The following is a 25,787-nucleotide window of genomic DNA, read 5'->3' on the forward strand; positions in this document are numbered from 1 at the left end:
CATTTTTTAAAGCTTTTTCTGATAATAAATTGCATAGTAGAAATACATGTATAGTTTAAATACTTTATATAATAAACTAATTGAAGAAATATATTTATTTTTTGTTTAAAATGTATGCTTCAGTAGTAGAGTACGCTAGACGGAGTGCATTGCCTTCGGCCCGCAGCCTTGTAAACTTTTTTATTAACAAAAGTGCAGAATAACTAAACGAGCAATTTGCCTTCTTTGGAGCCATGATTGGGGGTTAATCCGGTAGTCATCCATAAGAAGAAAAACAACAGTCACTACCGGGACACTTCTGTGTACGGAGGCTGCGTTATACAGAATAACAAGTGTGCTGGTTGTGCCACGCGTGTTATGTTATTTCCATTTTTATTTTTTTATTTTATTGGGGGGCTTTTGAATTGACAATAACTAAACGCGTTGTGTGTGGGTCAGCTGCTTGCGCCGCGCGCATTATGTTATTTCCATTTTTTTTTTCAGCAGCGTGGAAATTCACAACAAAGTGTGGTTTTGTCGGGGGCGTTCGAGTACCGATTTTCGTTCGAAAACAAAAGCAAAAAAAAAAAAATACAATAAAATCTCAATTTTCGTTCAAAAACCGATTTGTTCGAAAATGGGAATGCTCAAGAAACGGGGACGTTCAAGAATCAAGGCTTTACTGTACTTTGTCTGTCCAAACTTAACGAGGCTTTTAAGATAATTAGATGCGTAGCAGCGTCACAGACAATCACTTATGTCACAAACCCTGAGTCTCGGGTGTTCAACTTTATTCTGGTCGCGGTTTCCGCTCCATCCCTTCACATTGAAGTCATGTTCGGCCTCTGAAGCCAGCAAATTTGCATGTCGACCCATTCTTTCTACGATACCAAAGCGAGTCAGGAAAAACCAGCGAAAAAGACAGCTCAGGCCGCCGGCGTGAAAGGAACTTGAAAATGCAGGCTGTGCCTCACCTCGTCGTCGTTGACCAGCTCCTTCTTGACCACCTTCATGGCGTAAATACGCTCCGTCTTCTTCAACTGCACCAGCAGCACTTTGGCGTAGCTGCCGCGCCCGATCACCCGCAGCAGGTCGAAGTCGGCCAGGCCGAGGCTGGAGGGCGACTTCCCCGTGTCTCGGCTGTTCCGCGCCTGATCGGGAGGGAGAGACGCCGAGGTACTTCATCAAAGTGACAACTTGACCTGACGACAATGATGTAAATTGAACTTTCCCAGACATTTCAGTTCAGGATATGAAGTAGACTTTCCACCCACAACTACACCCACAAGGAAACAGTCAAACTGTTTTAGGATCATTGTGGTCTTAAGTGGTTGAGTAGTTTACCCGATTGTGACACTGTACTATGTGTAACTATCTTTTTTTCAGCACGACTCATTCAGCAAGGTACAGACTGCAAGAGGTAAGCAAGAGGAGGAACAAATGCTTCGCACACTGTGCAAACAGCTACTCTCCGTAAACAAACACACTGTAGCTCAGCCTCTGACTAGCGGACATGATGGCTAGCAATATTAATTGTCATTAGCGCTTTTATAGCATAATTCACACCGTTTAAACGTTACTGTTAATTTCTTCAATAGGAGATAAAATATTGACGTTCGACTTTCCTCAAAAGACAATTAAAAGCTTGAATGTTATGTAACTGTTCACAGTCACTCACATTTAAAAAATGGACAGTTGTGGTCAGTCATGCCCGCAGATATAAGGTTACGGGTGTGTGTTGTTTGTAATTATGAGTGTACCCCTTTAAGAGCGGAAGGGGGCGCTGTCAGGTAAACTAGAAAGTAGAAGTAGGCTGAGCAGCAGAGACCGCGTGCTTCAGTGTTTAAAAAAAAAAAAGACGTCAGGCTGTGGTTCACTGCGCTGGATCGGCTTTCATGTGTGCAATTGTGCAGTAGCTTAGAGGGAACATTGGACAAGACTACACAAAATAAGCAACTTCTTTCAATATCTGTATTTCTACTCGTAACAAATTTTACGCGCGGGATTTTTCGTGCTCGGCTGTGCAGATTGGCAAGTGTGATGGCGTGCGGGCGCATGCGCCCCTGTCAAATCACAGTGATTCCTGTATCCATTAATATTAGAACCATTCACTTCTTTGAGAATTTTTTTATTTTCCTTTCATTTGAAATGGCATCAAAACATTTTTGTGTTGCATTTTGTTCCCTTAATATAGCGAATCTGAACCAAAGGATGACCAAGGTACGTAACAAACTATTATTTTCAGCATACTGTTTTATGTTGCACGCCAACAGTTAAACAAAGCATACGTTGGGGATAGGACGAGTTACATAGTCCACACCATCACATTCCTCTGGAATTTTCCACTGTCTATCCATTTCTGCACTAATCTAGAGTCGTGGCGAACCGTTCCAGCTGCCGATCCATCTCCCCGTGCTTAGACAAGCCCATCCCCGAGCGCAGATAAGATCGTTGGGCTGGCCCTCTATTATCTCGGCCCATCTGCGCGTATCTGACTCCCCGTCCCTCTGCGGCTGTGTCAAACTGCCCCAAACTACATGCTTCGCCATCAATCAGCCGGCGACGTTAAGAGCAGTGATAAAAAGCTATTTCATTTGCCCCACTATGGCAAATCAATACGTGTGGCAGTCCAACGCTGAATGCTCGTCTTCCACTCACCGCCAGCCTCTTAAACATGTGGAATCATTGAACTTGAATGAATAACCAGTTTAAGTTGGTATGCATTCTTCTGGCTGTGTGGTATTTGTGTTTGAATTCCCTTCAAGTACGGTCAGACTGTGTCGTCATCACTCGGCTTTTCGGGCGCCGTTTCTCACGTAATTATTGGACTGCGTACATGTCAATCTTTACAGCAGCGCTGGGAATTGCACCTCTACCCTATCAACACTGTCACAGTTTTAAAGAGCTGGCTATTTCTTGAGTTTTTGTATGTTTTGGCATAAATGTACCTTTAAAGGAGAAAGTATTCATTTTACAATTTGAAACTGTTCCCAGTGGTCTGGTTAACACATCAGTCAAGCGCTTTTGTCGAAATACCCCAAGCATTGAAACAGCACACTTGATGTGTTTTATTTCATTGTTTGATTTTTCTTTTTCATTTCTTACTCTCTCTGAAAGGTGCTATATATAGATAGAAAACTAATTTCTCGCTGAAACAAATCACTGGTCTCAGTCTTCCCACCACAGCATCATAACACACATGACGTCTGTTCCGGTTCAAACCTCGAACTGAACTATTAGGATTGCGTGTTGGATGTGGAATCAGCAAACTCTGTTGCCATGCTCCTCCCATATACGATATGATTAATACTAAAATGATTCAGTTTACGCTGGTAAGAAAAAATGTTTTTTGGGGCTGAATTTTTACAGCATTTCATTGGATGCTACCACACAATTTTCGTCCAAAATGACTTAAAATGGCCACGTCGGACCAAAATGGCAGCCTTTCTTCTCCTTTAGGATGTGGTTTGTAGCCCTTTTATGGGCCTATTCATGATAGACATGCCTATCACAATTTAAGTTGCTATGGGAAGCCAACTATGATGCTCCAGAGGATCCTACCATATAGAAAATTTCACCAAAATGACCTGAAAACAGCCACTGCCAAACAAAATTCCAGACTTGCATTGTCTTTTCAGGCATGTTTTCCCCTTTTCTTCTTCTTTTTGTCTGTCTACTAAAGATAGACATCATTTTCACAATTCACATTGCCTAGGAAATCTTTTTTTTTTTTTTTTTTTAGAGCATTACAAGGGGATGCTACCAAATGAAAATTTACCGTCAAAACGACCCTGAAATGGCCACTTTGAAGCAAAATGGAAGAATGTTTCTTTTAAGGTGTAGCTTCTTGAGACTACTACTCATGACAGACATGCCTACCAAGATTCACATTGCGATGAGCAACTCGTTTCGGGGGTTGAATGTTTAAACAATTCCAGGGGGTGCTTCCAAATCAGAGATGCGATTCACACTTTTTGATTAGCCTCTAATAATATACCGTAATTCCCAGCCTACAGAGAACACCTGGTTATATACCTCACCCAGTAGATTTGTAAAGGAAATACCATTTGGTACATACATATGCCACAATTGCAATTGCCCACATAGAAACCCACATTGAGACACGAGATATTTACAAAGAAATACGGCACACAGAGACATTAACGCTAGTGCCGCCGCGCTAATGCTAACGCAAGCACCACCACACTCTAGTGCCGCTGCGCTAACTGGACCGGTAAAAAATTTTTTAAAAATTACCGGTAAAAATCTCTGACACACGGCAGTAACATGCTAGCACAGCTAACAGGGCTGGACCGGTAAAAGTCACTTCATCGCCACATATATTCCACCAGCCTCACTTTTACCTTTTCCGCTCGAGTGCCCCCTTGCGGCCGTTAGAAAAAAATCACTGCATAAAACGCAGTGTTGAAAGCGTGTGAAAAAAGTTGAGGTTTATAGGCCGGAAATTACGGTACATTTAATCATCTTTCTTCAAGTTTTTTTTTTTTTTAATTGCAAGTCTTAGTCTTTTATCGGTGAACATGTAGGTGTACTTGACTGAAATTTCTACATACCCATCTGACACAAGTCCTGTTGAAAGTGTGAGTCACACATGAATGGCTTAAGGAAATAAAAAAAAAAAAAACCTCTCACCTCTTTCTCCTCTCCATCGTAAGTCAAGCTTTCTCTGGAGTCTTTATTCTGAGGGCCTGAGTGAGAGAGCGAGAGACAGACATACAGGGGGTGTCAGACATAGACCAGGAGGAGAGGGGGAGGCAAGAAAATGGGAAGGAGAGAAAATAAGAGCGAGCGAGAGTCTTTCTTTGTCGCTTCGTTCACAGCCCTGCTGGGACTGAATCATTTTTTTTTCTTCCACTTGGGTAGGAAAAGAAAAAGCCTCAATTTTCCAATCTGACTCTGTTGGGAATTACAACACAGTAAAAGCCTCCCCACCTAATAGACAGCACCTGCTCCGATTGGAAAATTGGAGGAAATGGCAAACTCATGGTGACGCAAATGATTTCATATATATATATATATATATATATATATATATATATATATATATATATATATATATATATATATATATTATATATATATATATATATATATATATTTTTTTTTTAAATCTGAAGACAGATGTCAGTCCGAGTAATGCTAGAAACATGCAACTGGTTAAATATGTCGCCGTTTTTGCCAATTTTAAAATACTATAAATGCTTCTTGAAATAGAAAAACTTAATACAATTTGAAATCAGACCTGAAAATGTTGGTTCATTTCGTTAATAAAACATTGAAATTGAAATGTTATTCCAAGTATTAATGAAAAAAATGGAGAAGAAAACCCACTTCAAAAAAAGCTAAAATAAAAAGGTGAAATTCAAATTAAATCAAACTTGTTAGATTATCAAAATGGAATTAAATTAATGAAAATTATTTTCAAATTAGAATTTAAACTATTTCAAAACAGTGATGAATGCACCATTGAACAGAAATCATCTTTTTTTATTCATAATATAGAGTTCCAAAATGTTTATGAATACCATGATGTAAAAAAATGTTAATCACAATTTAAAAAAATATAAAACAATACATAATGCTAGAATTAGTCTATAATTTAAATCAGAATAAAATAAAATACACAAAATTTAATTTGAGCTATACTAAAATTCTCAAAAACATTCCAATAAAAATAAGAAATTACTATAAATGATATGCTTACTGGAAAAATAGTACTGACTATGCCACTGAATTGAAACAGTGGTATGTGAATTTAGGTCAATAATTAATCACAACAAAAATTTTAACCAAATGCTACAATGTTGGGAGTGTTTGTGCGTGTGCGGATTATTACCTGGCTGTTCCGTTGGGTCTAACTGACTGGGAGGCTGACCGGGCATAATTGGCTCCTAAACAAACAAGTCAAAGTAGTAAGTGGAAGCGAGCGCGTCATGGATGATAACGCTAAGAGGGAGAGGAGAAAAAGAAAGATCTCATCACCTGGATCATGGGCCGGCCGCACTCCACGGTGACCAGCTTGTGGCACTTCTTGTGGACCAGCAGTTTGCAGTTGATGCACTTGTAGCCCTGTCGGCCGAGACCCCAGATGCGGTCCGTGCAGATGGCACAATGCGCTCTCTGTTCACGTCGGGGAGAGAAACAAATAGACGTGACGTTCTAAAATAGACGTGAGGCACATCCTGCGCTTGGGTTTTAAAAATGCAATTCTCTGACACTTTTAGAGATGATTGTGACTGTGGAAGGTGCTGAGGCTTTAAGAAAAACCTCAATTTCTTTCTTTCTTTCTTTTTTTTAATGTTGTTTGGCCATAACCAGTAACAAGGAAGCAGGAGACCGGTATAATGTTTCTCTTTTATGCCGTGTGCAGCACCTTTATTTACTCAAGCGACGACGAGGGGAGGAAATTATTTGCAGATTTGAACTTATGTTTACGTCAAGTTAAAGAGGAATTTAAAACAAAAGACTATTACATAGAAATACAGCAAGAAACAAGGCAAACAAATGAGTCACAGGGCTCCTTGGCCAGTCAACTTGGATACACAACTGCAAAAACTAATGTTTTTTGTCGCAATGTTTACTAAAAGTGGAGTTTAGAAAAAAATGGAAAATATGCATTGAAAGGGCAAGAGAGCACACAACATTGTGATCAAGCGGAATGCAAATTGTAATCAGAACACTACGGACACCCTGAACGGCGAGCCTATATTGCCATTTGATGCTGTACATAGAGTCTATTGTACTTTACCATATTTTTTAAATCCATAAAAAGATAGCTTCATACTTAAGGACAAAGCGGGTTGATAAAGACAATAGATCTGGGCAAGAATATTGGTGGTGATATTTTACGAGGTTAGCTGGCTCCCATACAATTCAATGTACCCATTATGGTGCATACCATACAAGATTCGCCATTTATTCCACAGGCACATTCTAAATAAATTATAGATGGAGTTAAGCAATGTTGTGAAGCCAATATTTGACACTTCAAATAATTTCTTTGAGGGGCGGAGCTCTGGCCATTCTGTCTGTCGCTTGATGTAAAGCTACAAAAGTATATTCAGTATGAGTGAAAGCGTATGTGCATTTTAATTGGCTGTAATTGAATTGCCGATGCTGCAACGGCAAGTAACCCAAACCGGTAGCCCAAAACTGTCACCGTACCCCACACGGCGTGCGACAGGTGAGTCTGGTTCAGCCGCGTCACTTGGTGTGCGGCAGTTACCAGGACCGCACCTTTTAATTAATCCCGTTTATATGTCGGTGTCATAACCCACCCTGTTAAAGCGTTTGGCCTGAAAGGCGTGGCCACTGGCGAAGTAGAGCTTCCTCCAGCGCCGCGCTCCTCGCCGATATATGGACTCTGTGAGGTGGGAAAGAGACACACAACACGACAATTAACCTACGATGGAAGTACTGTAAAGTGAGTTCATTTTGAGACTCTATGAAATGAACAGGTCATGTTTCTAAGAAACATTTTAACACTCCTCACTGCAAAAAAAGGGGCAGAGAAATTAACGATTGTGTATTAAAGTATAGAGTATAAATCATGCACAAAAAAGAAAAAAAATTGAACTTACTGTCTTCCCCAGGACACGGCATGCCTGGTTTCTCTGGTATGCATGGAAACACTAGGGGGATTAAAAAAAAAATAATAATGAAAAATATGTCTGTGAGTGAGATGTTTGGAATTACACACCCCATGGTTCTGTTACAATCGGGCAAACTTGTTTAAAAGATCTGCCCGTGACCTCTCAGCTAAGCTGGGAGAAGAGGCGGAGTCACTTTCAAGCAACGGCCAAAAATCTGAAACCAAAGGGGAAGCACGACGTTGTACACGCGACGCATTAGCTAACAGTGTTCTGATTAGCGGGGGTCAAGTGTATGATGAGGTGGTGGGTGAGGGAGTATTTTTGTTTGGTCGTGTCTCTACTGCATGATTCACATAAAGAGATCCGCTACATTAATTGAGGTGAGGTTTAATTCCGGGGCTTGTTGATGAAGTCCTGCCTCCACGAGACAAAACCAAATCCACGCGGGGGATCATGTGCTTCACAAGTTGCACTTGCTATTTTAGATTCACGAGGTTCAAAGAGTAGCTTTTTTTTTTAATAAATTTTTTCAAGTGTCTTAATGGCAGATTAGATCTTGCCAGCGAGTGTGTGTGTGGGGGTAAAACAAGTGGACTGGATCTTGCTGGTAAGTGTGCACATTCCAGGCTGCGTTTAGCTGTTTCCTCTTCCACGTGGGTCAGAAGACTGACTTTTATCATTTTGCCGGTGAAGACCTGACTTTCAACTTTTAAATCTTCTGTTTGGAGACATTTTGAAATCCCTTGTAAATATGGAACGTGGGAAATTGACAAAAGTAAGACAGCTGTTGCAGGTAGAATATTAAATCAAGTCATGCCTTGGTTCTCGACCACAATCTGTTCCAGTAAATGGTACGAGAAGTGATTTGTTTGAAAACCGAATCAATGTTTCCCTTTACAATGAATGGAAAAAGAAATAATGCGTTCCAAGCCTAAAAAAAATTAGGCTTTAAAATTTTTTTTAGCTTTTCCTGATAAACTGCATAGTAGAAATACATGTATGGTTTAAATACATATGTACAAATAAAACAATTTAAGAAATATATATATTTTTTTTATTAAACTGTATGCTTTAGTCGTAGAGTGCGTTAGACAGGGAGTCCGTTGCTGTATTTGTAGCGACTCGGCCCCCGGCCTTGTAAACTTTTTTTAATGAACAAAAGTGCAGAATAACTTTAAACAATCAACTTGCCTTCTTTGGGGGTTCATCCATAAGAAGAAAAACACTACGGGGACACGTGTGTGTACAGAAGCTGCGTTATACAAAATGACAAAAGTGCGCTGGTTGCGCCACACGCGCTATGTCATTTCCATTTTGGTTTTTTTTTGTTTTTTTTTGGGGGGGGGCTCTCGAATTGACAATAACAAAAAGCATCGTAGGTGGTCAACTGCTTGTGCGGCACGCTTTATGTAATTTCAGGGTTTTTTCGGCGTCGTGGATCAGCTGGTCTGGCCGCGTGCAATATGTTGTTTCCGGTTTTTGTCCGGGGCGTTCGAGAACCAAGACTTTACTCTATGTCATTATTTGAAAGAAGAAATAAATATTTAAGTTAAATGCACGTTGTTGTCAGTTTTAAAAAAAAATTCATATTGTGAGAAAAAACTACATACAATGTTTCCTTTATCTCAAGCATGTTGAACATCACGGTGGTAGTTAAGACCAGCTTTATCTGACATCAGTGCAGTGCATGCTGGTTTGCGACGCGCAGAGATGACCTGAGAGGAGCTGACAAATTTGTGCGCAATGCGCGTGAGTGAGACTCGGATCTCGAGACCGGGGGCAGTGTGAGTCAGAGGCGAGGCGTGGGCAGGAGCCGAGAAGCTCGTTAGCGAACGGCCCTGGCGTCCCCCCACTGTGTCTGCGCCGGTTCCACCACCCTCCTTTGCACTCTTGAACCCGCTCCTCACCTCCAATTCAAACAAAACTCAACATTAGCCACCCCCCCCCACGCTTACAGACGCCTGTCAATCAAAAGTCAGCTATCCCGTACGCCCATCCATCCATTCTGATCTCTGCATCCACGCCGATTATCAGCAGAGAGGACTAAGAATAGACGGAAAGGAGCTGGCGGGCCTGCCGATGCACGTCAGGGGTGGAAAAAGGGTGCTATTCACACTTCAGTGGATCATCAAACATATGCTCAATGCCTCCTCCACCTTGCTGTGAGCGCTAACAATCACACATACACAGAAATTAAAGGGAAAAAAAGAAAATATTAACTAGATCAATGACAGCACTGAAAAAAAAATTGAAAAAATTCAATTCAAAATGTCGCTGCAGACCAGCTCTGACAGCAACCCGCCATATTCCCCACGTTTAATGTCCTTGTAAATATTTGAGAATTCTGTTACGTCAGCTAGTGTTAAGTATCCCCTAAATAATTTTAAAAGACCTTTTGTGTGTTTATTCGCCTCTTCATCTTTTTGTGCTATTCATGAATTATTTTATAGCACTGGTGAGTCTCGCATCGCCACCGCCGACCTGCCTCGCTGTCACTGACTTCTGCAGTTAAGTGTCTGTGTTGTTGCAGTGCTTCTTTCGCCAATAAATAATCCACGTCAGAATAATATAATTACTATATGATGTCTATGGACAGTATATTTCAAATGAAAATGAATAGGACAATTTAAAAATATGATTACACTAATGTACCTTATTTTCAATTTTTTTTTAACTTTTCTTATGCCTATTAATAAAGAGCGCAGTTCACTTTTATTGAATTTTTTTGGGGAGGGGAACATTGCACATTACACATGAGAAATTACAGTAAGTGAGTGAAAAGCGTGTTGCCGAGAAATGGTGCTCGGGGAAGACTCACCGTGGATAATGAGCTCCGAGTCTTTGTTGAGCTCGTAGAGGCGCAGCGCTTCTTCCAGCTCCAGCTGAGATGACACCGTGCACGGGTCACCTGTCGGAGGATTCAGATGTTAAGTCACGTGACCCCACGCTAACAAAGACTTCAGGGAGCAACGGGGGTTAAACCGCAGACACCACAGTTAGAGGCGATAATGATGATGATAACCATGAAACATGAAATGGAATATAATGGAATGTGACACGGGAAAAGGTCTGGGTGCTCGTGACAACGAGCAACAAATGCGGAGCTGGAGGAGCTGCCCGGCGTCCATCAAGCCACTTTTACACCGGGGCAGAGTGGATAAAATCAACAAACATCATCATGAATTGAGAGTGGTGGGTTGAGTCCAAACCTATCGAGCTTGTGCACCAAAATCACCAAAGTCAAGTGAGTGGCCATATTGCCGGTCAAACAAAGCATTGACGCGAAAATACATCTTATAGCGCGACGCCCAGAGTTTTGTCTGATACCGTTAAAACATTTAGAAGGTGATAATAAATGAAGGTTACATGGAAAAATGAGAGACACTTGGCATAGAGGACCCATATTTTATGCCGAACTCGAAGTTTTCACCGATAAGAAAGTGGACTGTTAACTCGCTTCCGCTTGTCTTGGACAACTGGATCTACACACGGATGTGGTGAGTAAGTCGTCGAGATTTACACGGAAGAGTTTGAAAGCGTAGAAAAATCTGGACGCATACAAATACTTTGTTGCCGGATCTGTTCTCAATCAAGAACAATTCCCACATAGTGATGGAGTCACTCAGATTTTTTCAATACAAATACCTAAATAAATCACCCATGGTTTTACACAAACTCATTTTCATTAAGTATGATTGGGGGACAGCGAGTCGGCTCCTCGTACACGTAAGCGCGTTGCGGCCACACGTTAAACTTCAATAAACCTCTGGGTGACAGATGATTTTTTTTTAAATATCCATCGATCTCAAATGAGTTCAGTGCGCAATAAAAAAAAAGAAAAACCATTGGGATAGGCTTCAGCCGCCGTACACAGAAGTGTGTTGCGGCCACACGTTAACCTACATAAACCTCTGTGTGACCGACGGTTTACTTTCTTCTTTTAAATACGCATTGGACTCATTTGAGAACAATGCATATTAAAAAAAAAAAAAGTCTGTCGGGAGAACTTTAACGTGTGGCCGCAACACGCTTCCGTGTACGTTGGAGACGGCCGTGTACGTTGGCGACGACTGCCCCCCCCCTTTTTTAAAACACATTGTTCTCAAATGAGTCAATTTGGCATTATAAATACTTCATAATTTGAGATTAATAATAATTCCTACCTGAAATGAAGCGATCGCTACACAGTCGCTATCACGTTGAATTGCCGAAATCCATCGATCTTTTCTGGTCTTTTTAGCTGGTATTCTAAAGAATGACCTCTTTGAATATCGGTCTCGTCTGTTGTGACAATGAACAGCAGAACAAGTCTCGGGTATTGTAAATATTCTCCTCCGGTTCAATGTCCCACACACTGTCGAGCAGCCCACATTCATAACATTGACCAAAAACACTCTTTATAAGGCGCCTTCCTACGAATGTGATTTAATCGTATTTATCAAATTTGTAACAGCCCAGTTGGCCCTGACACTGTCTGTACGGTAATTAAAAAATTCTGTCTGTATTCATACGGAAGGAAATGTTTCAATCAAAACCTTGCTTTTGCATTTGTCATGGACAAGCCAAGATACCAGTTTTCATTTATTTTATTTTTTTTTTAAATAAGTAAGTAAGTAAACATAGGTAACATTCTGCTTGTTACCTCGCGGAGGTCGACCCCCGCGTGCTCTACCGATGTCAGGAGAGTCTCCGGAGCACTTCATTACGAGCATAAAGCAGCTTTTCTTGCTCAGACAGACTAATGACGGCGCTGATTACATATGCCGGCTGAGTCTAATTAGCTTTGTCAGGCTGACCTTCAGGCCGAGCACAGCAATCCGACGGCTCCGTCTCGCCTGTGACACCGCCGCTGCCTGGCTAAATGGCTGACGACGGGGAGTTGTCTGCACAACGTGTAGAGGAACAATGAACCGCGATTCAATTTCAGATAATTAGTATTACGGGTTCAAATTGTTACTGTCATTACTTCTAGAGATGCACAGATACCGGGTGGGTGCCAATACTGGACGTCTGTATTTAGACACATCAGGACACTCCGATACTACGACACCCAATCCAGCCTGTCATAAACATACCATTAAAACTTTTTGGTTTGTGTTTTTTAACCAAATTTGTTTGTGTGTAAAAGGACTGTTATATAAGAGTGAAAGTTTGTCCATTTAAATAAAACCTGTTTAACTGAAAACCGTGATCATTTTACCCTGATACAAAGTTTGAACAGCATTTCGCTGCCGACAATGTGTATGTTTGTTTCTATTAAACTGGAGACAAACCTTCCTCGTCAATCCACTTCATGGTGAAGAGTTGGTCGTTGTCCATGGAGCACATGTCCCGGACTTCGCCGTACAGGCCTTCATACGAGATGGACGGCTCAAAGTGGGTGATCATGATGTCCCTGTGGAGAATATGCTCGTTAATGACGCACACATATACAAATGAAATATATTACAACCTCGGTTCTCGACCACAATATGTTCCAGAAGGCGGTTCAAGAAGCGATTTGTTCGAAAACCAAATCAATATTTCCCACATCTGCGTACAGAGGCTGCGTTATACACAATAACAACGCGCGTGGTGGATCAGCTGGTCGGGTCGCGCACGTTATGTTACTTCCGGGTTTTGTCGCAGCCGTTCGAGTCCGATTTTCATTCGAAAGAAGAAGCAAAAAAAAAAAAAAAAAATCTTGAAATTTTCATTTGAGAACGGAGACGTTCGAGAACCGAGTATTCACTGTACCTGCACGAGTAAACTTTGTTTCTTGCAGTCTTTTGGCACAAAATTTTTTGACAGTTTATTCTGAGTAGACGGAGCGTTTTTAACCACCAATCCAATTTCACTTGACCCTTTTGATGGAATTTAACTGATTATTTTTTTTATGATGGATAATTTATTTTTAAGAAATTAATTTTAATTTCAAAATAATGGTAGACGACTGCTGAGCACATGTGCCTGGCAGTTCTGAGGACCCGGGTTGGAATCCAGCCTCACCCATAAGAGGTTTGCATGTGGTGTCTCTCAGGGCATTCCGGTTTCCTCCCACATCCCAAAAACATGCTTGGTAGGGTAATTGAAGACTCTTAAATTGCCCATAGGTGTGAACAGGAGCGCAAATGATTGTTTGTGTATATGTGAAAAATAAACTGAAGCTTCCATTACATTTATTTTGAAAATTCCAATTCGAGACAATGACAATTTTTAATTTCCATCATCAATGTATTTAATTGAAATTGTTATGTTTGTATTTATTTTTTCACATTAATACGTGAAAAATTGACCGGAAACTTTCAACTGAGTGAATAAATTAGCATTTCAAACGAACTATGACCTGAACGACTTCTTCTTCTTTTCCTTTCGGCTTGTCCCGTTAGGGGTCGCCACAGCGTGTCATCTTTTGCCATCTTAGCCTATCTCCTGCATCTTCCTCTCTAACCCCAACTGCCCTCATGTCTTCCCTCACACATCCATAAACCTTCTCTTTGGTCTTCCTCTCGCTCTTTTGCCTGGCAGCTCCATCCTCAGCATCCTTCTACCAATATACTCACTCTCTCGCCTCTGAACATGTCCAAACCATCGAAGTCTGCTCTCTCGAATCTTGTCTCCAAAACATCCAGCTTTGGCTGTCCCTCTAATGAGCTCATTTCTAATCCTATCCAACCTGGTCACTCCGAGCGAGAACCTCAACATCTTTATGACCTGAACGACTGAAAATCTAAAAAACGACTGAAAATCTAAAACAGATTTTTTTTTTTTTTAAATTGAAGTGATGACATAAAAATATCTTTTGTTTTAAAGTCCACCTCCCTACCATGGTTGAATTGAATTGATGAATTAAGACACTAACTGACATTTAACATTGGATGGTAAATGGAGTGCACTTCTACAGCGCTTTGTCTATAGCAACATGTCGGACAAAGGGGTTTAACAAAGGGTGACGTTTCACCCACTCACCCACACATTCATCAGCGAATGGGCAGCTGCTGCCATACAAAGCGCCGCCAGATGCACTGGGACCAATTTAAGATTCAGTGTTTTGCCCAAGGACACTTTGACAGCGGACAGTTGCAACTGGGAGTCAGACCGCTGACCTTTCGGTCACTGGACGACCCGCTCTACTCCTGAATAAATAAACGCCCTTGGCAATCTCTTCGCTAACAGCAAAGATTCGGCCATCAGACGTCACACATCGCCCTGTTTGTTTGTTATACAGTACTTGCTTGCACACAAACAGTCAAGAGGATAACGAGGGTAGCAGAGAGCGACCAAGAGCGTTCACCCCTGTGGCGCGGATCATCTGTCCCTCGTTTCAGAGCCTTGTCTCTCGCTCTGACCCCCCCGGCCAGTCACGCTGATGTTTACAGCCCAGGAGATGGCAGCCATAAGCTTTTACACTTGTGCGAGCGACGCAGGTCAGCGAGCGCCTGAACATGCGAGGTCGGGAAGAGGATTGTTTAGACTGGGGACATAAAAAAAAGGGGTGGGAGTCGGGGGGGGGGGGAGAAGAGTGGTCCCTGGTGGCCCGGAAGCAACGTACAAGGACATAGCAACGCGCAGGCTTTTTACTAGCACGCGACAAAATGGAGCCTCCGGTTCTTCATTAACTTGAGAGTTTGATGGCGGGATGACAAAGAATAAACGACCCCCGGAGTAAATAAGAACGCCAAATGGACCGCTGATTCAAGGTCGACTGGGTGGCGAGGTCGAAGTGTGCTGGGACAAGGCTGGCCCATCAAAAAAAAAAAATTTAAAACATAACACTGTATTGGGATTTGTGGTAAAAAAAAATGTCACACTATATTTGGTCCACTTGAAAACTTGGACATGACACCACAAATAGACTAAATTTCTGCCCTCCCCATACAGGAAGTGCCAGTAAATAACCAGATATTAGCAGATTACATACAGCCAGGTGACACTACGCTCAAATCACTCTGTAAATATGTAAAGTTTGTCATGAGAGTACTGGAGATACGGCACAATGAGTCAAACTGCGCCACCTAGTGGACATGTTCAAATGTAGTTACATCACTAAACACCCGGAGTGGCTTGTCCGTCCACTTGAATCAACTCTCCAGATGCCACACTTGGAAGTGTAAATATAGAGAAATTATGTTTTAGTTCGCTGCCGACATCTTAGGATATCCAAAAAAAAAAATGACAGGAGGCCCACAGCCCAAAGATAAAAAAATAAAAGAAATGTGGCAGCTCCGCGCATCAATGGCATGCTGCTGACTCCGCCTCCCAACCTGCCGCTATTTTCTCACCCGCCGTCCTCGAGTCCGGTGGTGTTAATCATTGCCTACGAAGCGGGTGGGGGTTGGAAGAAGCTGGCATCTCTTACTCTCCTTCACTGTGATCCCTCCCGTAGGCCCAACATGGCAGTCAAAGCCTCCCTAAAGATAACAAACGCCGAGCAGACGGCGCGCTAAAGGCAGCGGGTGATCTTGAAAGTTGTCACGTTTGACTGGATCTGAGACGTGGGCGTCCGCTGAGCGCAACGCCCGTCGTTAAAGCGCATTGCTGACTTTGGGTGGTTTTAACGTGGTCTGTCACCTTAACCGTGACTTGGCCACCGCAGCCACGGGGCACGGAAATTTTTGTGTAGCACGGCCAAACGCAAAAGCCTCGGCCCACATCCCCGCCACTGCATTTAACTCTGGGCTCTTACATGCTCTTATCAATTTGATAAATAGCGAAGCATGATATGCCACACACCAAATGTGTGACAAGACTTTACATGCTTGGCAATTAAACGTGTAACCAAATGTTTCCCCAACCATTCATATCCTGAGCCACGGTTTTTAACATTATCCAGTACAACTCCCACGGCACACTACTTACAAAAAAACTCACAAAAAGTATATGCAGGATGTTCAAATAATGAACTTGTCTCAACTCAAGTACCGTAATTCCGCGTTTTAAGAGCCCACCTGGTTATAAGCCTCACCCAGTACATTTGTAAAGGAAATACCATTTAGTACATACAAAAACCACATCTGTGTAAAAGCCGCAAGTACCCACATTGAAACATGATACTTACAAAGAAAGTTGGTACACAGTGAGTTTAACGCTAGTGCCACTGCACTAATGCTAGCACATACTGGTAAAAATCACTGAGACACGGCAGTAACACGCGAGTGCAGCGCTAACAGGGCCAGACCGGTAAAAGTCACTTCCTCAACACATATATTCCACTGATCTCAGTCTTACCATTTCCGCTCGAGTGCCCCCTTGCGGCCGTTGGAAAAAAATGCACAAATTAGCCGTATCGCCGCATAAACCGCAGGGTTGAAAGCATGTGAAAAATGTTGCGGCTTATAGGTCGGAAATTACGGTGTATATATTATATATATATATATATATATATATATTTTTTTTTTTTTTTTAAATCATCTCTAATGGGTGGCATGGTGGATCAGCTGGTAAAGCGATGGCCTCACAGTTCTGAGGTCCCGGGTTTAGTCCTGGCCCTCCCTGTGTAGAGTTTGTGTGTTCTCCCCATGCCTGTGAGTGTTTTCTCCGGGCACTCCGGTTTCCTTCCATATTCCAAAAAACATGCAACATTAATTGGACACCCTAAATTGCCCCTAGGTGTGATTGTGACTGTGAGTGTTTGTCTCTATGTGCCCTGCGATTGGCTGGCAACCAGTTCAGGGTGTACCCCGCCTCCTGCCCGTTGACAGCTGGGATTAGGCTACAAGCAGTCCCTGCGACCCACATAGGGATAAGCGGCAAAGAAAATGGATGTATAGATAATCTGTAATGTGCCTTTCTCAGGGTTGCGAGATCATTTTGGTCTTATATTTTTAACACCTGGCATTTGAAACAGCCGGACTTCTCATTAATATTAGACATGCAAATAGCTTTTCCTGGATTTTCTTCTCCATTTAAATATGGAAAAAAACTTTGCTGATATTTTGGTGGTCAAGGGTTCACGGCAACGGATCCGTCGGGCCTGAGGACTCCCTACGTAGGTATGGAAAATGGAGGTGAACGAGTCCGAGTCGTGGTCAATGTAGCCGATGCGCTCATCACTGCGTAAAAGCCGGCAGCAGTTGCATTATGATGCTACGACCTGGAGTTCTTCAACACTGAAAAGGCAAATCCAGAAGGAAGGAGTTGGAGAGGAGCTCCAGCGAACCGTGCCGCCGGTGTCCTGTTCGACCTCAGCAGTTCCGTCTGCCTGCACTGAAGCTATTTGTCACTGGTGAGCGCTCAGGCAGGAGGAAGGGTCAGAGTGCCTCCCTCCTCCATCCATCCATCATCTCTGTTAAGACTTCCACACAGATACTGCCTTAGGATAACACCCACTGGTGTGACGCTTACGCCCAGTTGTTCACTGCGTCGCTCAAAATGATCACTTTAACATCAAGACACGACCAAATTAGACAGCACGAAAAACAAGAAGTTTTGTAATTTAGAGTTGCCTTTATGCCTATGATTTCTGCTTCGAATTGTATCTTCTCTGGGAGAAGTGGACTTCCTCTAAAATTATAATAAATAAATCAAATAAAAAGCAATGGTTTTCACTTGAAATGGTTGACTTGATTGTTAATATTTCTGGCCTGACCATTTTTTTCGTGCGTCCTACTACAATAGATATGTCAACACAATTTTATGTCAATTGGTGAAACTTGTGGTAATAGGGTCTTTTTTCCCCACCCCGTTTTTTATACAGAATCTCTAAAACAACCACCAATGTTTGAAACCACACACAAAAATAAAATAAAATTAAAAAAAAAAAAATCTGGCGGCACGGTGGGGCAGCTGGTAAAAGCGTTGGCCTCACAGTTCGGAGGACCAGGTTTCAATCATGGCCCCGCCTGGGTGGAGTTTGCATGTTCTTCCCGTGCCTGCGTGGGTTTTCTCTGGGCACTCCGGTTTCCGCCCACATCCCAAAAACACGCAAAATTAATTGGACACTCTAACTTGCCCCTAGGTGTGATTGTGAGCGTGACTGCTGTTTGTCTCTATGTCCCCTGCGATTGCCGGGCAACCACTTCAGGGTGTCCGCCGGCTCCCCGACAGTTGACAGCTGGGATAGGCTCCGGCACTCCCCGTGACCCCGGTGAGGATAAGTGGCAAAGAAAATGGATGAATGGATAAAAAATAAAAATCACCACAAATTAGTGTAGGATTCTTGCTTCTGATCGGGGTGAATTTGGTCAAATTTTGACTTGACACAGGGGAAAATGAATCAAAATCAATTCCAATCTTTTTTATATTTTTATAACAGGAAGAGGAGAATCTCTGCGAATGTTCTAAACTTCTATTTCCGAGCCAGTGTGGTAATCTGCGCAATACAGCAGCCCCAAGGAACATGTAGCGCCACTTTCCCACTGCGGTCATCACGTCGGGCTTCTTTATGCAGCATCTAGAACTGAATCGACAGGTGGGAGTCGAGCGCTGCACGCCATTTGGCCTCATTTGCTCGGTTTGACGAGAAGCAACGGAATCTTCTCAATAGATGAGCGACTCCCTACAAAAGGGGGCGAAAATACCTCCCCATAATCCCGCTGTTTCCTGCCCAGCAACATGCCTGACACCGGAACCCTCAAGCTGAAGTAGAAGCCTTTAACTAGCCAGTCCTGACAGGGAGACAACGAAAGCCTTAGCTTATTGTCACTTATAAAATGTGGGATGTGTTGAGTGAGGGTGAAGAGAAAAAGTGGTGAAGAGAACAAAAGACTGAGACTGCCACAGCCAGGCACCGGTCTGCTGATGCAACTGGTGAAGAGTGAAGGAGCACGAAAATGATGAATTCACAGCCTCAGAAAGGTACAATAGAGCCAAATATAGAGGTGAAATTATAGTGGCAGAGCAGCAGGAGATGCGCCATCCAAACCCAAAATGAAGAGCGGCAACTCGCCAACTTCTCTTTGGAGGAGGGAACATAAGACTTTTTTTTTTTTTTTAGCTTTCCTTTTCAACGTTTGAGGAAGCCTTAATTTACAATCATACCAACAGACGAGGTGTTGAAGTACCGAACGTTGTAAAATGAACCACTTTGTGCAAAGGTATAGCTAAATATAAATTTGTTCTGATTATTTTTTTAAAAATTCTATTGGATCACAAAAGTAAAGCAGTACATTTTACAATTACAATGGTACTTTGGTTTCCGGACGAAAATCGGTATTCGAACCCCCCGACCAGCTGACCACGCCGATTTGTTATTGTGCTTTCGAACGCACTGCAAAATTTTAATGTTGTTGTTATGAACCACTTCAGAAATGTGCTTAAAAGATGGCAGAAACAAACAACAGATTCGTTCTTTGTGAAAAAGAGGCGAGTCACCCCCACCAAAGACATTTGAAACTGTTTTGCATTGCTTTTTTCTTTTCTTCCATTGACCCTACCTCTAGATGCAAGTTATTTTATTTATTTTTACATATTACGTACTTTCTGTGCAAATTAAAAAAATAAATATTTCCCCCCTCATTTTGCTTGTTTGAAGTTATTCTGCACTTTTGTTAATAAAAAAAAAAAAAAAAAAGTTTACAAAGCTGGGGGCCGAGTCGCTACAGATACGGCCTTGTATACTCTACTAAGCTAAAGCATACATTTTAATCAAAAAATAAATATATTCCTTAAATGATTTTATCATATAAAGCATTTAAACTATATATGTATTTCTTCTATGCAGTTTATTATCAGGAAAAGCTTAAAAAAAAAATCACTTACAAAAACATTTTTTCGGCTTGGAACGCATTATTTCATTTTCCATTCATTGTCATGGGAAAACGTGCTTGGGTTTTCGAACGTTTTGGTTTTCAACCAGCCTTCTGGAACGGATTGCGTTCAAGAACCAAGGCAGCACTGTACTTAGACTGCCCCCGTCATCCCAAAGCATATTAAATCATTTTTACCAGTCGATCACACTACTTTAAAACAGCCATAAAGTGGAGCGAGAGGTTTTTAATCATCTTGTGCGAGTTGCTCAACCGTCCTCGCTCTATTTGCCGTGGCCATCCAACCCTCGTTTGGGCTTCGTTTCCTCTTTTGGGTGAACGCGGCTGACATTCCTGAGCGGCGTGCTCGGGATGCCTGGCTGAGACGTCACCTAATGAACCAGCAAACTCACACAGGAGCCGCCGTCCTCAGGCGTGTCGCCGCGGCAGCCAACAAACGCGGCGGCTGAACGGGGACTCGTAAGACACGTTTTTCACGTCCTGCTCCAATCAGAGTCTCTATCGCGAGGAGGGAGCTGGAAACATCTGAGCAGTGACCGGTCATTACCGCAGTACAAAGAAAAAAAAAAAGCAACTTTACTGGATATGTATTATCATATTAAACATGCTGATCAACACATTTAGCACCTCTTAGATGTCATTCGCACTCGTCTGACACTTGTAGATGTCTTCTGTGCCAATTCAACACTTTTAGACATCTCTCACCTTTCTACAACTTAGGTGAAGATGAAAAAAAAGTTCCATAACCTCAAAAAATATTAGTAGTAGTCTTGCTCAAACTGACGACATCAACCACTTTTGGTCTAACTGGACCTGAGGAGAACCATTTTCCCACTGAGAGCTATTTTAATTTTGATAAACTCCTCCAACTTGAAAAAAATTAAACAAAAAAGTAAATTGACAAAACAAACATGACGCAACACTATGCAGTGTGAGACTGTGGGTTAAAAATGTTTTAAATGACAGTGGAGGACTGACTCAGATGCGGGAGGGAGTTGGAGCGGGTTCACAGTTCTAAGGTTATGGGTTTGAAACCCAGCTCCGGGCTTCCTGTGTGCAGTTTGCATGTTATTCCCATGCTTGTGCGGGTTTGCTCTGGTTCTCCAGGTTCCTTCCACATACCAAAAAAAAAAAACAACAACATGCTTGTCACATTCATTGAAGCTCTAAATTGTGCATAGGTGGGAATGTGCGGTTAAATGCCTAATAAACCTTCAAGCACCATTTAGACAAAAACAGCCCTGCAACTGCTACTACGTAAAACACGTTGAAAAGTTAAGAAAAAAAAAGTTTAATTGCAGAAAGCAAACTTGTCTAAATTTCCTTGGGGTTGAATGGTTTTAAATTTAAATGTCAAACACCTTTTTGAAAGATCTTTTCGAGAAGTTTTGATTCCCGCCCCCAAAAAAATTACACTCTGAATTGCATCGAAACCTAAAATAACCTAGATTAAAATTATTAGTTTTACGATGGACCCCAAAATAAAATAATGATACACAGTTAACAAAAAAATGGTAATGCCTGATTTTGCATTTAAAGTCTTGTAGATGGATGGACGGATGTTTTGTTTACTTCTACCATGCAACTGGCGGGTAATATTTGTATTCTTGCATATTATATACCGTGCATTACTGTTACTTAGATGACAATTGTGTTTTTCTTACCGCATTACTATTTATGTTTTGCTTTAAATATTTCTATTTTTAATATATATTTTTCATTCATGCCTATAATGTAGAAGGATATGCTTTTGGTCTCAATATCTATGTAACAAGTAAATTAATTAATTTATCAACCAACACAGCACAGGATGCCCACCTGAGAAACTACTACAGGAAAACCTCATTAGGATTACACTGGCGTTTTATTTTTTTAACACAACTTTTGAATTATTGAACAGTCAGACTGGAGTAAACCATCAATCATTAAATAAAATCAGGCCTCATTTTGACATCCGATTGACAGTTAGCTCCGACCGCTAACCTCTGTTAGCGCGACTTATTAGCCAACTCTCTCAACTTGACCCTAGTCAGGAAGAAAACCCAGACACAAACCGCAACCCCCAATCACACCGAATTGGCTTTAACCCAAAAAAAAAATGTTTTGCTGTGATGTAAACAGCGTTAAGACGAAGATAAAGCACAACTCGTCCACCGGGTGTCTGGACCTTTCCACCTGTCTGTCAAGTTTACCCCACACTGGGCTCCACTAGCCATGAGCGTCGTTAGCTTAGCCGCCCGCTTAGTTAGCTAAAACAATAATAAAGCTCGCCAGCGGGTGGAAAGAGAGGGAAACGAAGACGCAGACCGTGTCGCTTCCTCACCCTTTGTAGTAGGCTTTCACCCGGACTTGGTGGGAATTCTCGCCGGGGTGGGACATGGTGCTGTCCCGCAACGTCGGCATCATAAGCTCAGCCGCGGTCAGCCAGAATTCACTGAGACTCCCCTTCCGTCTCCGGCTTTTTTTTCCCCTTCTTTTTTTTTTTCGTATTGTTAGTTGCGTACCACGCCCCGAAGTCCGTATCTTTTCACCCGAAGGTAGCGTAACGAATGAAAAGCGAGGCGAGCTGTGCTATAAAAATGACAAAAAAGAGACTGTTTGCGTGTGTAAACACAAAATGACATGTAAAGTTAAAAAAAAAAAAAAAAAAACTTGCGGGGTCCACCAAACAACTCCCGACCGCATAGGCCCAGTCACGGACGACACCATTGTCGCAATCTTCAGGGGGATGCCGTGTACTTAGAAACCAAATGATGGCACGTTCTGTTCAAGATAGAAATATAGTTAGTCACATAAAACAATAAATCATTATCTATTAATAAATGATCAGTTGATATATCTTAAAAGTATATTTATTACGTCAATATTACCTGTATCCGGAGCGTACCAACTGGAGATTTCGTGCGGGTGGAGCGATTCATGTGCACATCTCTGAGCTCGGACATTACGACTACCCCGCGGATATGTGGGGCATTCAAGTCCCGTGGCTCAGAAGTAATAGCAAGGTTGAGCTCGAAAAATAGCGTGTAGAGAAATGAGAGAGGAACTTTTAAGATTTTTTTAAAAATATCAAAACACACACACATACACACGTGGATCGTGTAATGGGTTAAAACAATTCCGATTGTACATAAACGTCACAAGAGCACAGAACTTCAAAGTTAACTCCGCATAATGTTAACCTATTTAAAAAATATTTAAAAAAATCCTTTTCATAATTTGGGGAAGCGACGTTATTAAAAAACTACACAATCGAATTTGATAATTAAATGAATGAATGAAAATTAAGTCGCACATCTGTTGCAGTCGCCATGGCAACCTTGGTCGCCATCGTCTGCATCCTTCCTCCGGACAAGCAAGACGATTCAGGTAATAGACAGCATCAATACAGCCTGGGACCTTTGATGGAAAAGGATTAGTGGCTGGTATTAGACAGCACCAATGATATTTTAATTTTAGTAGCGTGCCAGCCAATCCAGGTAAGACCAGATCAGACCCAGAGATTCTGAATGAATATATATTTCTTAGTTATCTGGAACGTTTGTTGCTTTTGGAGCGGATGCCATTCCAGGTTCTAGACTTCACCGAGGGCGTCTGAATGAATGGGTCCATGGGATTCCATCCAAGTAATAGACAAGATCGGATACCTCTGTTCTACGACGTTTTTGAGAGGATGGCAGTCCAAATCCAAGTAATAAACGGCACCGAGGAAAACTAAATGGCATTGCTACATGGGATACACCAGCTCAAGTTGTTAGCCAAAAGTAGGCCTCTAGCATATCTCAGCACGCTTTAAATACTCCTGGGAAAATTTTCCGGTGTGACAGTTTTTTTTTTCTCACGCCACATTTTGCACCTCATTAATCTCTTTTTTTTTTTTTTTTTTAACTGAGTGTCTTGAAGCGACTTGCCTCTATTTGCAACCGTCAGCAGTCTATTTTTGTAACACCCGCAGTCTCGGAGGAAGTCATCTTCCCTCACCGAGGTCCTGGAGCGTGACCGATAAAAGTATTTTAAAACTGAATGAAAGGTACGGTCGATGTACGCTCCACACGTTGGAACAAGAATATATACATCCATCCATCCATCCATCATCTACCGTTTTTCCGGGTCGGGTCGCAGTGGGAGTAGCTTCAGCAATTATACCCAGACTTCCCTTTCCCCAGTCACTTCTTCCAGGTCTTCCGGAGGGATCCCGAGGCGTTCCCAAGCCGACCGAGAGACATAGTCTCTCCAGCGTGTCCTGGGTCGTCCCCGGGGTCTCTTTCTGGTGGGACGTGCCCGGAACACCTCACCAGGGAGGTGTCCGGGAGGCATCCGGATCAGGTGCCCCAGCCGCCTCATCTGGCTCCTCTTACTGCGGAGGAGCAGCGGCTCCACACTGAGCTCCTCCTGGATGACCGAGCTTCTCACCCGTTCTCGAAGGGAGAGCCCGGACATCCTGCGGAGGAAACTCATTTCGGCCGCTTGTATCCGGGATCTTGTTCTTTCGGTCACGACCCGCAGCTCGTGCCTCTAGGTGAAGGTAGGAACGTAGATTGACTGGTAAATTGAGAGCTTCGCCTTTCTACGTAGCTCCATCTTTACCACAACTGACCAATACAAAGTCGGCATCACTACAGACGCTGCACCAATCAGTCTGTCGATCTCCCGCTCAGTTCTTCCCTCACTCGTGAACAAGACCCCAAGGTACTTGAACTCCTCCACTTGGGGCAGGATCTCATCCTGGACCCGGAGAGGGCACGCCACCCTTTTCCGACTGAGGACCATAGTCTCGGATTTGGAGGTGCTGATTGTCATCCCCAGCCGCTTCACACTCGGCTGCGAATCGCGCCAGTGAGAGCTGGAGACCACGGCTTGATGAAGCGAACAGAACCACGTCATCTGCAAAGGGCAGAGATGCGATGCCGAGGCCACCAAACCGGAAACCCTCTATGCCTGCGCCTGGAAATTCTGTCCATAACAGAGATGAACAAAATCGAGGACAAAGGGCAGCCTTGGTGGAGTCCATTTAACACCAAAACAAGCAGTAGTCTTAAGAGGTTAATCCAGGTGTTAGACAATCCCAACAACATTGTGGTTGAATGGAAAGAGGTGGTTACAATATTGGGAAGCCTGATCTGCAACCAAAACGGTCCGATTGTCATTGACTCAATACTCCGTAGATTAAACGACCCAGACAAGGAAAATAGTCACAGGTACAGATCTGTTGTTTTCGAGGTTAAACCAGACATTAGACACCACTAAAGATATTTGAATAAACATAGGAATAAGTTGAGTGGAATAAAATCTAGGTATTACAGTTTTGACTGAGGCGATGAGGTTTTGGATCACCTTCGCAATAGTTTAAATTCAAGGAGTGTCCTGCATCTTATACATACCTTAACTGTATGAACCTCCCCACGCTCAATGATGTATTTACATACTCTTAAAATAGCAACTCGGAACCTGTTGTTTTTCCGGTTCGATAAGACTGAAGGTGTCCAGGTGTTAGACTGGACCAAACCAA

At 42.5% G+C, this 25,787-nt stretch overlaps 1 protein-coding gene across 1 annotated transcript in view; it reads right to left on the bottom strand.

The window, feature by feature from the left end:
* The window catches only part of prkci (protein kinase C, iota), a 33,328-nt gene extending 10,403 nt beyond the window's left edge, over positions 1 to 22,925 (bottom strand). The window contains exons 1-9 of the mRNA XM_061839631.1: positions 22,602 to 22,925; positions 12,866 to 12,987; positions 10,411 to 10,500; positions 7,581 to 7,631; positions 7,278 to 7,363; positions 5,983 to 6,120; positions 5,837 to 5,891; positions 4,633 to 4,688; positions 954 to 1,130 (exon numbers count right to left, since the gene is read on the bottom strand). Of these exons, the coding sequence (XP_061695615.1) occupies positions 954 to 1,130; positions 4,633 to 4,688; positions 5,837 to 5,891; positions 5,983 to 6,120; positions 7,278 to 7,363; positions 7,581 to 7,631; positions 10,411 to 10,500; positions 12,866 to 12,987; positions 22,602 to 22,684 (858 nt within the window). The 5' untranslated portion in view covers positions 22,685 to 22,925. The remainder of the gene's footprint in view (positions 1 to 953; positions 1,131 to 4,632; positions 4,689 to 5,836; positions 5,892 to 5,982; positions 6,121 to 7,277; positions 7,364 to 7,580; positions 7,632 to 10,410; positions 10,501 to 12,865; positions 12,988 to 22,601) is intronic.
* Positions 22,926 to 25,787: the final 2,862 nt, after the last annotated feature.

The sequence above is a fragment of the Syngnathoides biaculeatus genome, chromosome 13 (assembly GCF_019802595.1).
Source record: "Syngnathoides biaculeatus isolate LvHL_M chromosome 13, ASM1980259v1, whole genome shotgun sequence".
Classification (NCBI taxonomy): Eukaryota; Metazoa; Chordata; class Actinopteri; order Syngnathiformes; family Syngnathidae; genus Syngnathoides; species Syngnathoides biaculeatus.